We start from the raw sequence: 15,072 nt of genomic DNA on the forward strand, positions 1-15,072 counted from the left end.
TGTGGCTCTGCTTCTATCTTGACGTTGGACTTCCATCCTCTAGAACTGTGAAAAAATCAATTTTTGTTGTTTTAAGCTATAATGATTAGTTAAGGTGTGGTTATATGGGGGTAGAGAGGATCCTTAATTCAGTAGGACTGGTATCCTTGAAGAAGAAGAGAAAAGATACAGAGATAAAGACAATGGGAGAAGAGGTTCATGTGATGACAGAGGCTGAGATTAGAGAGATGCCTCTTCAAGCCTAGGAATACCAAGGATTGCTCACAAAAACCAGAAGCCAAAAGAGGCAAGGAAGGATTCTTCCCTACACCTTACAAGGGAAACATGCCCTGCTGACACTTTGATTTCGAATGTCTAGTTTCCAGGACTGTGAGAGAATAAATTTGTTATTTTTAGCCACCTAGTTTCTGGTATTTTATTACAGCAGCCCCATAACACCAATACAGTTGGGAGACATGAATCAAAATTTTAACTGTTTTGAAAATCATTGCTGTGTTTTCTTTTAAAAAACTGTTTGCTGCCTGCTATAGCCCTCAGAAATGTTCATCTGACTCAGGAGCCCCCACAAAATAGAAGAGTGTGGGCAGCTTTTTTTCTGACAGGATGTCTGTGTTCTATAGTAATCAGCAAAAAATAGTCATTTGTTTCTTCTGAACTATATAAATTTCTCAGCGGTTTCACTTTGTAAATAGGGTTTTTTCCTAGGAACAGGTAGTATAGCTAAACATATGTTATGTTTGTTTTATTTTAAAAAGTTGTTCAAGAATAAAATTTTAGTATAATATTTGCACTAGAACACATTTGCAAAAAACTATGCTATTCATTATAAATATGGAATGAAATGTACATACCCGGCTTATCTTCTTTTTTTACTTGTGGCTCTAAAAATGAGTAAACATTAGTAATAACGATTATATAAAAATATTTATTTCCTGTACTCATGCATATTTCTTTTACATATTATTGTTCTTTAATCTTCCATATTAATTTTCTTCTTATGATTGCAGCAGATTAATACACACACAAGTAAAGGTTCCTCATTATTAATCACAATAAGAATTTTTGAGAAAAATTGGAAACATGAACTAAGATTTTTAATGAAAAGTTAATGCAATCATACCCAGTGAATGAAGTATAAAGGAAAGTATCAGCATAGCAAATTCTCAGAAACACAAGTAAGACAACCAGCACATTATCTGCACAAAATAGTTAAGCCTTTGACTTTATGCAAAACACACTCAACAACAGAATCAGAGGATGAGTAAAGCAGGCATTTAAGATTTGTTTTTTGTTTTTGGCATGTATAACATACGTGGAGACTTGGGCTTGACTTCTTTGCCTAGAAAAAGTTTAAAAATTATTAAAAACTGAGTCATTCCATTGTTATTGGATCAACATTGTATATGGTAGAATATTATATATTTGAAAATCAAACACTATAGACCCCAACTATCTTTCTTTATTGAAATTTTTACAGGATATGTAATTTAATGTCCAAGCCAAGTTACTAATTGAAAAATCATTTAAAACAATAACAGTTTAATTTGATTGCACCATTAAAATTTTGCTCACAAACTCGTGTGCAATGTTAACTGTTTAATCTAATGTTAAGATGGAAGATACAATTTTATTTTGAGAATTACTTTTAGCCTTTCATTATCCAAGATGAAAAATTCAAGACTACTGCTTTCATTTCCATTATCAATATGTTATCTGTTCCAGTATAATATATTAAATAGCGACTGCTGCTGAATCTGGAATTCTTGATGACCCAAAATATACCATATGCTTCTATTGCATATTGGATTCCTAGTTCAGGGGTTGGCAAATTTTCTGTGAAAGTTCAGATATATATATTTTTTGACTTTGGAGCCATATGATCTCTGTCGCAATTATTCAGCTCTGTTGTTGTAGCACAGAGCAGCCATAAGCATTATGTGAATGAATAGAAATGGCTGTGTTCTAATAAACCTTTACTTACAGAAGCTGGTGGCCAGTCTGCAGGCCATGGTTTGCCAACATCTGCCCTATCCACAGGAAATTTTAACTTTCTTTCTTTTTTATCTCAACAAAGATTTTAACAGTAAACAAAGCACCTTTCTTTGATTCTGAATTCCTAGATTAACAACATCCAATACCTTTCCATAACTGCTCTACTAAACTTCTTAAGAATGCTACCTTTACTTGTTTTTTCCATTTATTGACTCCCATTTAATCATTAATTCACTATCATCTAGCTTCTATTCCCAACATTATATTTATCAGGCATCTCTGATCACTAACTAATTCCCCCTTACTTTCCAGTATCAACGAACATATGTAACTATGTTGATCACTTTCTTCTTTTTAAATTCCTATTCATTTGGCTTCTGGGAAGGATATACATAACATACTCTACTGTAATAAGATAAACATTTATACCATCCTCTTCATTGTCAAAAGTGTCCTAGTGACTTCCACTTTTAGCTAAATAAAATAGCAAGCACCTGATTAGTTTTCACACTTGAAACTACAGGAAATAGAAAAAACTATATAAAACATGGTTTTAAAGATATTGGACATCAGACAATAAAGGACAGTGATTTTTAAGTAACGAAAAACAAATGAGGTGTGCTCTATGATTATCCCAGCTTAATGCCTTGAGAAAACTGCAGGCTGTTAGTGCAGGAATAGAGCTGATTTGATGAGATCGAACTGGGTGTCTTGAGAGACCAAGACAGCGAGAGATCAGTGGTCAGAGTAATATAAAGTAGGAAGCTAAAGAGATTAGAAAGAGGGAGAAAAAAAGATTTTAAAAAGTTTGGAGAATTTGTGGAAGGCTCCCTCAAGTCTTCAGATGAGCACTGCCAGCCTATGCGCACAACGAAACTACTTAAGGTAGAGAAAGAAATAGTAATAATACTGTAGCAGTTTATAGTAAGTGTTGAAGCTGGGTAGTGTCAGTCCTTCAGCTTTGTTCTTTTTTTTTTTTCAGTTTTGTGTTGGCTATTCTGGGTGTTTTCCCAATCCATGTAAACTTTAGAACCACTTAGTCAACATCCACAAAATAACTTGCTGAGATTTTGATGGAAATTACATTGTATCTATAGATCAGGTTGGGAAGAACTGACATCTTAATGTTGAATCTTCTACTTCACAAACATAGAATATCTCACCATTTATGTAGAGATTTTTATTCCTTGATTCTTTTTTTTAATCAGAGTTTTCTTCCCTTCACTTTTTATTTGGCTAATTTCTATTTAGGGATCAGCTATCTCTTCCTCAGAAAGCATTTTCTGATATGGTTGGACAACTTTTCCCCTTTATGTGCCAACATTATTTTTTTGATATCTTGATCATTGTTTTTTGATATCTTATTCACAATATACTGTAAATATTAACTTAAGTGAATACCTTCCCTTCTAGACTGTGAGATATTTGAGAACAGAGATCATGTTTATTCATCATTGAATCCAGAGAGCTGGTGCAATACAAGGTTATGTGATAGGCACTCAATTATTGTTTGTTCATTAGATAAATAAATGAAATAATTAATGAAAACAAGAGAAGGTAAATAAATGGAGAAGTTGAGTCAATGAATGTAGGAGAATATGTGAATTCAGAAATTACATTAGAACACAAAAAAATGTTAAAATTACTACAGGCTTTCTTTGACTTGACATGACTATTCACCTCTCAGCTTTCTGGTACCCAGACAAAGATAAAATGTGCAATCAGTTATACAATTCACACTGTTTTAAGTTGTAAGCAAATAAGTTGTTTAAGAGAAGCACAACAATTCTTGGTAATATTACCTGAGATAAATTTGTTTTATGGGTTCTCAGAAAAAAAAAAAACTATAATGCAGTATAATGTAGCAGATAACATCTTCGACAATATCCCTACCCTAATTATGTAACAGTTTTCATAGGACTCTGCCTACTGCTCTCAACATGGACCAAGCACAGTTCAATAAGAGAACATATACACACACAAATTGTGTACAAATATAAGGATGTTCAATTATGCTCTTCAAACCCAACCAGGTTAAGAAAATCTTGACTTAAAAGTTCTGCTAATTCGTACAATCAGGTTGTGACAGATACTGGATAACTATCTATTCCCACAAAGCTGCTCAATAATGAAATCTGGGTTTCAGAGCTGGTTCTTCATGTGCCCTCCCATATATACTTATTTCCAAGTTTAATTTCAATTGCAGTCCTCTAACAACTAATTATTCTGCTGTTCTCCTGTATTCTGTGCTATGGTTTTAATGTGTCCCCCTATAAGAAATGTTGCAGGGCTTCCCTGGTGGCGCAGTGGTTGAGAGTCCGCCTGCAGATGCAGGAGACACGGGTTCGTGCCCCGGTCTGGGAAGATCCCACATGCCGCGGAGCGGCTGGGCCCGTGAGCCATGGCCGCTGAGCCTGCGCGTCCGGAACCTGTGCTCTGCAACGGGAGAGGCCACAACAGTGAGAGGCCCGCGTACCGCAAAAAAAAAAAAAAAAGAAATGTTGCAGTCTTAATACTCAGTACCGCATAAATGTAACCTTATTTGGAAATAGGGTCTTTGCAGATATAATTAGGTTACATGAAGTCATTAGGCTGGGCCCTAACCCCGTATGACTGGTGTCCCTATAAAAGGAGGAGAAGAGACACAGAAATGGACATGCATAGAGGGAAGATGATATGAAGATACAGGGAGAATACCATGTGATGACAAAGAGATTGGAATGATTCACCTAGAAGCCAAGGAGCACCAAGAATTTCCAGCAAGACCAGAAGCTGAGAGAAAGGCATGGAACAGATTCTCTTCCAGAACCCTCAAAGAGAACACAGTCCTGCCCACCTTGATTTTGGACTTCTGGTGTAAGGAACTGTGAGAGAAGAATTTTCTGTTTTAAGCCACTCATTTTCTGGCATAGTTATCACAGCCCTAGGAAACAATACAATTCTTTAATCCAATCCACCACTGCTTCTCTTTGTAATTACCAAGAACATCCACACTGGTCATGCAAACACAGGCTTTTTTCCATTGTTCTTTCAATTCTGAAGCCAGAGAGATTTTCTAGGATGCCTGTCTGGTTATGTCAGATATCACATCTCAGTGTAAACCACGTACTGCCTTTATTAACTCCAGCTGCCTCTGCCTGCTCTATAAGGCTACTGATGAATCTAATTGTTGCATATCTCATCACCCTCTTCTGTACTATTTTGTACTCTATGTTCAAGTTATACTGAAGTATTGTATTTCTAAAAACCATCTTAACGTCTCTTTTTCTTCTGGGATGTCTTAACTGTTTATCTCTCTGTCTAGAACATTCTTCCTCCTTCTTCATCTGGCTAAATCCCATTTAGTATTCAGACTAGCTCTGGGGTCTGTGGTGAAGTTGGGTGCTCACTTCACTCTCCTTCTCCCATGAGGATGGTGTCTTTTTCTGAGCTGGGCTGCCTGGGCTTGGGGAAGGGGAATGGCGGGAATGCGGATCTATTTTTCCTACTCTCGTCAGTGTGTCTTTACTTATTTCTTTTCTTCACCCAGGTGTTTTAAGACCTCACCTGGAATCCCTGACTCTTGTGAAGGTATTTTCATGCACAAAGAGTTGTTCAAATTGATGTGTCCTGGGAGGAAATGAACATTGGAAATTCCTATATCAACATCTTGCTAATGTCAGTCCTAAATATTCTTTAGCTCTTTTATATTCCTAGTTTCATGATCTCATATATTCAGTTATAAGAGTATATAATATCAGTTTAAAATCTGATGAAACTTCACAGGCAAACATATCTGCAGATATATGAATGAATAAAGTGCATGTAAATGTCTGTTTATACATGGTCTAAGACTATATATTTCCTAAGGTCCATATTTAGGCTGCAATAAGCATAAGGACAAGTGTAGAATGTTTGTTGGAGGAGAATTCTGTAAAGGCAGTAGTTCTCAAACAGCAGCATCACCTGGGAACTTAAAAATGTAAATTCTTAGCCCCATCCCTGACCTTCAGAATCATAAACTCTAGGCATGGGCCAGCCCACCAGGTATATCTGACACATGTTGAAATTTGAGAACCACTGTTTGATAACCATGACATTTGTTAACAGCATTCATTTAACAAAAAACTATGGTTATTTTTTACAATTCTGAATTCCATCTAATCGTGTATGTCGTATTTCAGCAAATATGGCTTAATTAAAATCAGAGAAAGCCTTTAATCTACTGAGACATAAATGGATAAAGCTAAAAACAGAACATGCTTATGTTGATTATAGGGTGTCAACTTTTCAATATAGATGACAGTAATAGTATATTCAGATGTTTGTGATTGAGATCTGTAAAGTATGTGATGTGAAATCTACTTTATATAACACAAGAATATTTTATTTTTACAAAGGAAACCAAATCATTGTAACATTGATGTTCTCATGGAAGTGATAATTGGCTCCACATTCAAAGGATACAGTTCAATAGTAAGTAGCAATATAATAAGTATATACATACATAAATATATTTGTTCATTTTAGTTATGGAGATTTTAGTTTTTTCTGTTTCTATTATAGCTTTTGTATTTTCTAAATATTTTGAATTGTATTAAAACAAAATGTCAATGCAGTATTTCCCATTTCTACCCTTACACTGCATAGACTTAAAAGAATAAATGGTCATAGTCAACAAATAAAAAAAGAAAGTAAAAGGAAAAAAATTAAGAGCCAAAATATTCTAAAATATTAGACACATGAATGATAAAAATCATAGCAGTTTAAAATTACATACATAAAAGAATAAATAGCCTATCTACATCTATATATATTAAGGAATTTTGAAAGTAATGTCAGACAAAATTAATAAAATTTTGACCTATACAATCAGAAACTACTTATTTCGTAGTACACTGCAACAAGCAGTAGATAAAGATATCTTAAGTGTTGGGTCAAATTCTCATTCAGACACTCATTTACTGTGGAAACTTGACATGGCCATTTAACTTGTTTGGTTCTCATCTTCCAAAATGAAAATAAATGTAAGAAGTTAGATTAGGTGATTTTTAAGATCTCATCCAGGTCTAAAATAATATATTTACACTAAATATTAATTTAAATCTAAATAGTAAATCATTTAAAAGGGAGATTTACTTCATATTATAATAGAGAGAAATGCAGTCTGAAAGATAAGTAAAAAATATTGTTCACGGCATCCTTTAAATTTAAAAGCAGCAATACTTTGGCAGTATATTGAGATAGTGTTTGGAAAGTTCTTCAGGGTCTATGGTGGTTATGCAGCTTCCTGGTTACATGAACCCAGTGAAATTTATACACAGAAATGATTTTTTTCAGCTTCATTGGCTTTGCATTGTACTAAGTTTTCTAGGCACCAATTATTTTGTTAACTTTCTTGAGGCTGTACTAACAATAAATTTCTATGGAATCTTTTTAGTTATTCAAGCATACTAGCATTGACAATTCTGTTCTCACAATGCCTCCCAGACAGCTATCATACTTTGCCTCAACTGTGTGGTGAGGGACCCTTTGAGTCCTACTTCTTGATGCTCAAAAAGGATTAAAGTGATGCTGATGAAACTGTTTAGCAGCAAGTGCTTTGTTTGCACCATGACCAGGTATAAGAGATTAAAGTTAAGTTAAGAGAGAAGCAGTAGAAAGAGGAGGTTAATCAGAAACATTACTTTGAAGTCTTTTTTTTAATATAGAATTTAATATAGTGCTGATATCACACCATAATTATTCAACTATTCAATCATTCATTCAGCAAGTGTTGACTCAGCATTTAGTACATGCTAAGCACTTCACTCTCCCAAGAATATTTAGTCTATAAGGCTTACCTATTAATTGAGACTGAATTATTATGGACGAGTTTAATTCTGGTGACAGTCATAGAAATTAGATTTGGTTGAAATGCCATGCTACGTTCATCTCTTTCAAAGGGCATAGAAAATTATATCAATTCCAGATATGACATATATCCTTTGAAAAGTTGGAGAAGACTATAAAGAGATAAATGGACTCATTCCAACTATCTAACTTTCTAAGAAAAATGTATATACCACAGTAAATTCAAACTTAATAAATTCAAAATTGAATCATGATCTATTATTCTCTCCTGTAACCAAGTACTCTATCTTGGTAAATGGTACTACCTTCCACCTACATTTCCAACCAGGAGGCTAGAAGCCATCCAACATTCTTCTCCATGCTTTGCCACCCCTATTCAGAGTCCTGTTCATTCCATTTCCTAAGTATACCTTGAGTGTACTTCCATTCGTTCATTTCCTCCTCAGTTTCTGCCTCCATTATAGCCTCAAATATATCATTTTCACCCTCCAGTTTCCTTTCTCACCTGATGTCCTTTCCCTTCTTATCACCTTTCACTGTACCACACTCATTTATTAAGACAGCTCAGCTGTTGTCTCTCTTATGAAGACTTTCTTGACCTCTTTCCATGATGGGTTAAATGCCCCTAATCTGTACTCTCCCTATCCAATGTAAATTATTATCCCTGTATATCGTAATTATTTGCAATACTCTTTAATTATTTACTCATTTGCCTTCCCCAAATAAATTGGTAAGTTCACTAGTCAGGGACTGCAACTATCACCTTAGTATCCTTTGCACTTGTTCACTGTCCACACATAGTCAATAATAATGAACAAGTGATAACTCTGTATCAATGGAAGGTTGCTCTCTTGAGTAATGCGTACACTAAATACATTCTCACTGATGACCCATCGAAGATGCTGCTAAAATATTTGGGAAGGGGTTGCAAAAAAGAGAGAGCTCTTTTAACTCTGTGACCCTTCAATAAAACATATTATCAACAGAAATCTTCCATTTTTTCTCTACAGAGGATATTTTTCACAATTGTATTGTGATCACCTTGCTTTGGGATACATGAAAATAAAACACGGGAAAGTCTGTGCATGGGATTTATTATTAATGTTGTGATCATTTCATCTAAGAAAAGGAGGAAATTATACTATGTTTAGCTGTGACTATTGTGTAGTTTTCGCCTGGAATATAAAATGCATTGGGGAGCATTTTAAATTGATTAGCACCACCAGGCACAAGCATGTTTTAATTATTAAGATTTACTATATTACCCTAAACACCTCCCCATCACATCCTGATCCTTTAAGTGGGTCTTAGGAAAAAATGAGGCAATAAGAAATGAGCCCCCACTATGATGTAGGCTCAGTGAGATTCAATCCTTAGTTTAAAGGTCAGGGCTTTGATTAGGGCATGATTTAGTGGTGGAGGGTTTGTGAGGAGGAGAGCACAGTAAAATGTCTGAGTTTGGATTGGCCTCTTTAAAGTAGGGAGGCATGACCCCAAAGGAACCATTATTTTTGCCATGTTAGGTATTGGTCACATTAATCTCAGTTCCGGAGCTCTAGGATATTCTGTTCTGAAATCAGGGATGTGAGAATAGAAGAGATAGTAGTTAATATTATTTCTTTTCATTTCTACTACACCCACATAAACAGTCTCATTTTCCTTTCTTAAGATGTTTTGTGTCATTGGGAGCTAAATTTGAACAGCATATGAAAGAAAAGAGAAGATTCCTTATGTTTGTCCACAAGAGAGATCTGAAATATTTTCCTCTGGAATATGATTCAGTTATTAAATATACACCCTCTTTTAAGCATTCCACAAGTGTGGAACATTTCATCACTGGCTTGAGAAATATTTCTATATATAAATATCACTGTGTTAATCTACTAAATCAAAAAACAAAACAAAAATTAGCTAAAAGCATTGTTTTTTAAAACTGTATGATATATTGTGTTACAAATAGTATAAGAGCATGTTTATTCATAGAAGAAAAAAGGAGACAGAATAGGTTCAAGTAATTAATAAAGCTATAATTAATTAATTATAATTAATATAGCTAATATAAAGCTATAGTTTAGAATAGCAAGAAAGATATAAAAACTAAGCAATACATTAACATGGGGAAAAACTGAATTTTTGTAAATTCTGTAATATCAGAGTAACTCACAAATTAGCCTGGAGACAGAAACCATTCTAATCGAGCTGTCTTCTTAAAGGCAAGTGTCTAAAAAGCTCTGGAGCTGTGTTTTTTGTTTTTTTGTTTTTTTATTTTAGAATAATCAGATAATCAGCTTCCTCTATGGCAAGTAATAAAGTCTTGGTTAGTGAGTTGCTTTTGCCACACTGAAAGCTCTTCCTCAATTAGTTTTTAGAGTGGGTTGAAATTGGGAAGGAGAATTTTCAATGACAATTTTATATAAAGGGCAAAAAGAAAACATTTTTTATTCCCATAAATTACAGAAAGAAGAAAATCTTTCTGAAAAAAACCTAAAAACTAAAAATTATGTCTTTTGAAGGAGTCTAAAATGCATACCATTGAAGAAATATCTAAAGGAGATGAACTATCTAATTATTGGCTCTTTGTTTACACTCATGCATAAGTAGTGTTTAGTAATTTTAAATGAAGCTATCGTTATTCCTCCTTTTTCTCTGGATAGAGAGGACTTTCCTAGGATTCACAGACCATGCATCTCTCCTTTAAGCCAGCTGAGAAAAATTGTACCTATCACAGGTTGATTCAGAAGCTACTAATGGGACTGTGCTTGACTGATTGAATTGGCTAAGAAATATTTCATCTCTAGAAGATACATTTGACCAGAAAAACTTAAGGCTACAGTACTCAAGGCATTATTATAAATAAAAAGAGAAGATTTTAGTACGGAAGTGGTCTACATTCAAAGGTCAAGCAGGAAAAGGGTTATATCGTTTTTCCACAAAATAAAATTTTTTCCACAAAATAAAAATTCCTTAAATGAAAGCCAATGATTTCATCTCTTTCAGATTTTGAAAAACTGTACCAAATTTTAATTCTGAAAAATTGTCTCATGAACCTATTAGCATAATTTATAGCTAACACACTAAAAGTTTATTTTGTGCCCAGAACCAGACTAAGCATTTTAAATAGAATACTTTAATATTTATAGTAACCCTCATGAGCTCAATTTCTCATTTTAACAAATTATTAGACAGGCTTCCAGGTCCATTTGACTGAATAACTAAGCTCTTACTACATTTGTTTGTTCAAAAACATTTACTGAGCTCTTACTATGTGCTAGAAACTATTTTAGGCACAAGTAAGAATGAAATAAACCAACAAAAATCCTGCCCTAAGGAACATATGGTCTACTGCTCTGATTTGTTATAGTATCATCCAGATTTATCTAAGGATTACTTAGATAATCAGTTCAGTTCAAAATAGGTGTATCACCACTCCAACATTTTTTTCCCACCACTGCCCCCATCATCTCTATTTATATTTTTCTGAGAATAGAATGATAATATTATATTTGAGGTTCTAAATTTGGCAGTAAATTATATCCATGATACATTGGCAAAAGGAAGGTACACTACATTTTATGTTACCTTGACGTCAAAGAGGACAACTTGTGACATTGTAAGTCATTTGCTCACTGCCTTAGAAATCAAGTTGAGTATACGAGTGTGGTCATTGATATGTTGAAAGAAGCTAGGTCATCCCACCTATGAATTCTGTAACCTGGGAATTCATTTCATCTTTATTTCAGCTTCCTTGCCTGTAACTTGGGCAAAATAATGAAACCTAAATCACAAGATTTTATGAGATCCAATTATGTATGTATGTGAATAAATCCTCTTGATTAATTGATTAATAGCTCTACCAATATTAGTTATTTTTTTCATTTTCCAGGATTTGGATTAGGTGGCATTCAATAAATGCCCTTGAACTTACATAGTAAAAATTATTTCAATTTTCTTGATTTATTGTAAGTTTCTTTGTGGTAATAATCCTTCTCAGCATATTATAATGACACATACCTAGTGACTAATCAGCAAACACTAGTTTATAATAGAAACAATGGTTGACCTACTGCATTTACATGGCTATCTGTAGGGATACTTATGAAGTATTTAACACCAATGCCACTTGCCAGCAATTACTCAATTTTCCATGTCAACATAATTTTAATAAATTTTTTATCCCAAAAGAGAATGATTGCTTCCTCCCCCAAGAATTTACAGTACAATTTTTTGTCTTCTTGTTTATGGGGAAAAAAATAAAAGGAAATTTTGAGATAGCAATGCCTGGGCATAAATTTATTATTCATGTTAGCATATCTTCATCGTTCTAATTGCAACACAATCAAACATTGCTTCCAGTCTTCCTTATTTAGTTTTTCTTCTTTTTTAAAATATATGTTGTTATTAATTTAAAAAATTCTATCATCTTTGCTCTATTGCTTCCCCAATCTTTTAAGTAAGTAAATGTGTAAGACATCATTTTTCAAAGTGTGTTCAGCTGAACACCACTATTACATCACAGAAAAGATAACATGGTTGAATAAATATGAGAAACATTGGCTGGAAAAATGTTCAGCAGGTTTTTTACTATCAGATTTTCATAATGTGTTCATATCTATGATGAACTCCAAGAGGTTTTCCCAGACTTATTTAATCTCAAAACTCTTTCATGTATCAATAATTATGGCTAGTCTTCTATGCAAAACACTTTTCAAAATACAAGTGTAAGAAATAACTTATACTGCAGTAACACTTCTCCCTTTACAGTTAGAAAGAAAAACTCTATAACAATAATGTTATTGATTTTTACTCTTAGCTGAACTGTATAAAATTATATGGTCTTTAAAGGCAGAAGGATTTAGTTCAAGGTTTTAAAATTAAAAGTGGTATTATTACACAAGTAGGGAAATAGTACACAAGTAAACTTAAGTAACAAATGAGAGATCTATATTGAAAAGGAAATTGTTTGATTTCCATGGTAATTAAACAAAATGAAATGCTTTAGCTGTTATGAACATAAATTCCCTTATCTCTCAGGTGTTTAACACTGGAATTAGTGTATGCCTTAGTTTTTAGCATTTTTCCATGTATTATTGCCTTTATAGATACTGTAACCCTGTAAAGTTGTAAAGACAGTAGCTGTGAAATCTCTGTTTGATAGATTAGGAACCAAACTACAGTTTCCCTGATGTCACAGCTCCCATTCTTTTTACTCTGCCCAGCTGTTTTCCTAACTAAATGCACTCTCTTTTCCCTTTTTCAGACAAGATTTTAAACTAATAGTCTACAATGTATACAAAATATACAATGTATATTTTCTAGCCCCAATTTCTGACTTCCAACCAAAGGCCTCAAAATATAGTAATTTGGTTTTCCACCCATTGAGCTCCACCAAAATTGCTCATAAGATCATCAGTGACTCCATATTATATATTCCAAAGAATACTTTTCAGTCTTTATCTTACTGCAAATTTCTGCTATGTTTGACATTTTGACAGTTTCCTCCTCCTTGAAATTCTTTCCTCCATGGTTTCTGAGACAATGTCTCGAGCTTCTAAGAGAATTCTCCTCTTTCTCTTTTTTTAACTCCTTCAGAGTCTCCCTCTCCCCCTCCATTCACTCTTTACATATCAGTGTCCTTCCTGGTTGCTTCCTCAGTCCTTGCTCCTCCCCAACACACTCCCCTCGGTAGATGTCAATAACTCTCATCATTTAAGCCAGCACACCTTTGCTGGAAACTTCCGAATTAACTACTGTGTTTTCTCCCCAGCTGCCTGCTAAACACACTTCAATGCACATCCCACAGGTACCTCTAATTCGACATGTCTCTCCCACACCTCTACCCCAATTAGATTATAAGTTCTAGGAGGACAGAAACTTGACTGTGTTTACCAATGGGTGTCTGCACTTACCAAATTGTTACCGAACCCAGGTCTGGCTGCTTGCCACTCTAGAGCCAGTTCTCTAGAGAACATTGTTGGTAGGAAAGGAAAGCTTGCTTTATTTCGGAGGCTAGCAACCTGGGGAGAGGGTGGACTCTCCTGTCCTAGAACCAACTCCCGACTGCTGTTCAGGGGACAGGGGATTTTATTTATTTATTATTATTTTTTTATGGTACGCGGGTCTCTCACTGTTGTGGCCTCTCCCGTTGCGGAGCACAGGCTCCAGACGCGCAGGCTCAGCGGCCATGGCTCACGGGCCCAGCCGCTCCGCGGCATGTGAGGGGATCTTCCCGGACCGGGGCAAGAACCTGTATCCCCTGCATCGGCAGGCGAACTCTCAACTACTGTGCCACCAGGGAAGCCCCGGGACAGGGGATTTTAAAGGGGAGTTTCAGGCTTGTATTGGCGGAGGGAGGGAGCAGAACAGCACAGGTAGTTCTGACAGCCATCTTGCAATCAGTAATGGGGTGGTCTGATCGGAGTCATCTTGGTTGTTTTAAGTACAGTTAGTCTTTAGTTCCAGGGTTTGTTCCCATTTCTCTGAGGCCAGTTCTTGGAATTGTGGCAGCTTATGTCATGGCTACAGCCTGGTCATCATGTAGTTAACTTCTTCCTCCTGGTAGGGGTGTCAGTATCTATAAGACAGCTCACGGGATATGGCTCAGAATATTATCTGTAGTCCTTAAGGAGGAACTAAAGGTCCTTGACTTTGCTTAATGATTAAACTGTTATTAGTTGGTCTCCTTTGACTGTTTTCCTTTGTTTCTGCATTTTCTCACTTCTCTAATTAAACTTATTCTTTGGCTAAAGTTTTTCCACAGACAAAAGGCAGGCTGAGGACATGGGGCCCAGGACCATAGGGTCCTGCTCCATTTCAATATCCCCTATAATAACTGCTCGACAAAAATTTGTATAATAAATATGTCAAAACTTTACATAACACATATAGCTTCCTTTTGCTAAATCTGTACTTCTCTTGAAAATTCCAATCCCAGAAAATGACATTACTGTCCACACACTATCCCAAGAGAGAAACCTGGGAGTTATCCTGAAGTTTTCTCCACTCCACTCCCTTTTCCATAGTATGGCAATTTTACTTCCTAAATACTTCTGTAATAGCTCTCTTCTTTTCCTTCCTACCAGTGCTCTATGAGAATCTAATAACTCTAGAGGCATTGGTGCAATAGTCTCCTGCCCCCAACAGACTTCCTGAAACTATTGACATCCTCTGTATCATCAGTCTCTGTAATTAACCAGACTGAGCAATTTGAAATTCTAATTTAAGTTGTATCTCATTTTGCTTAAACTCTTG

General features: G+C 35.0%; 1 protein-coding gene across 2 annotated transcripts in view; it reads right to left on the reverse strand.

The window, feature by feature from the left end:
- Positions 1-15,072, reverse strand: part of TRDN (triadin) — a 495,585-nt gene that overhangs the window by 46,088 nt on the left and 434,425 nt on the right. For both annotated transcript variants that reach the window (XM_060283977.1, XM_060283978.1), the window contains 2 exons: positions 1,313-1,339; positions 852-881 (listed from right to left, as the gene is read on the reverse strand). In XM_060283977.1, the coding sequence (XP_060139960.1) occupies positions 852-881; positions 1,313-1,339 (57 nt within the window). The remainder of the gene's footprint in view (positions 1-851; positions 882-1,312; positions 1,340-15,072) is intronic.

This window comes from Globicephala melas, chromosome 14 (genome assembly GCF_963455315.2).
Source record: "Globicephala melas chromosome 14, mGloMel1.2, whole genome shotgun sequence".
Taxonomy (NCBI): domain Eukaryota; kingdom Metazoa; phylum Chordata; class Mammalia; order Artiodactyla; family Delphinidae; genus Globicephala; species Globicephala melas.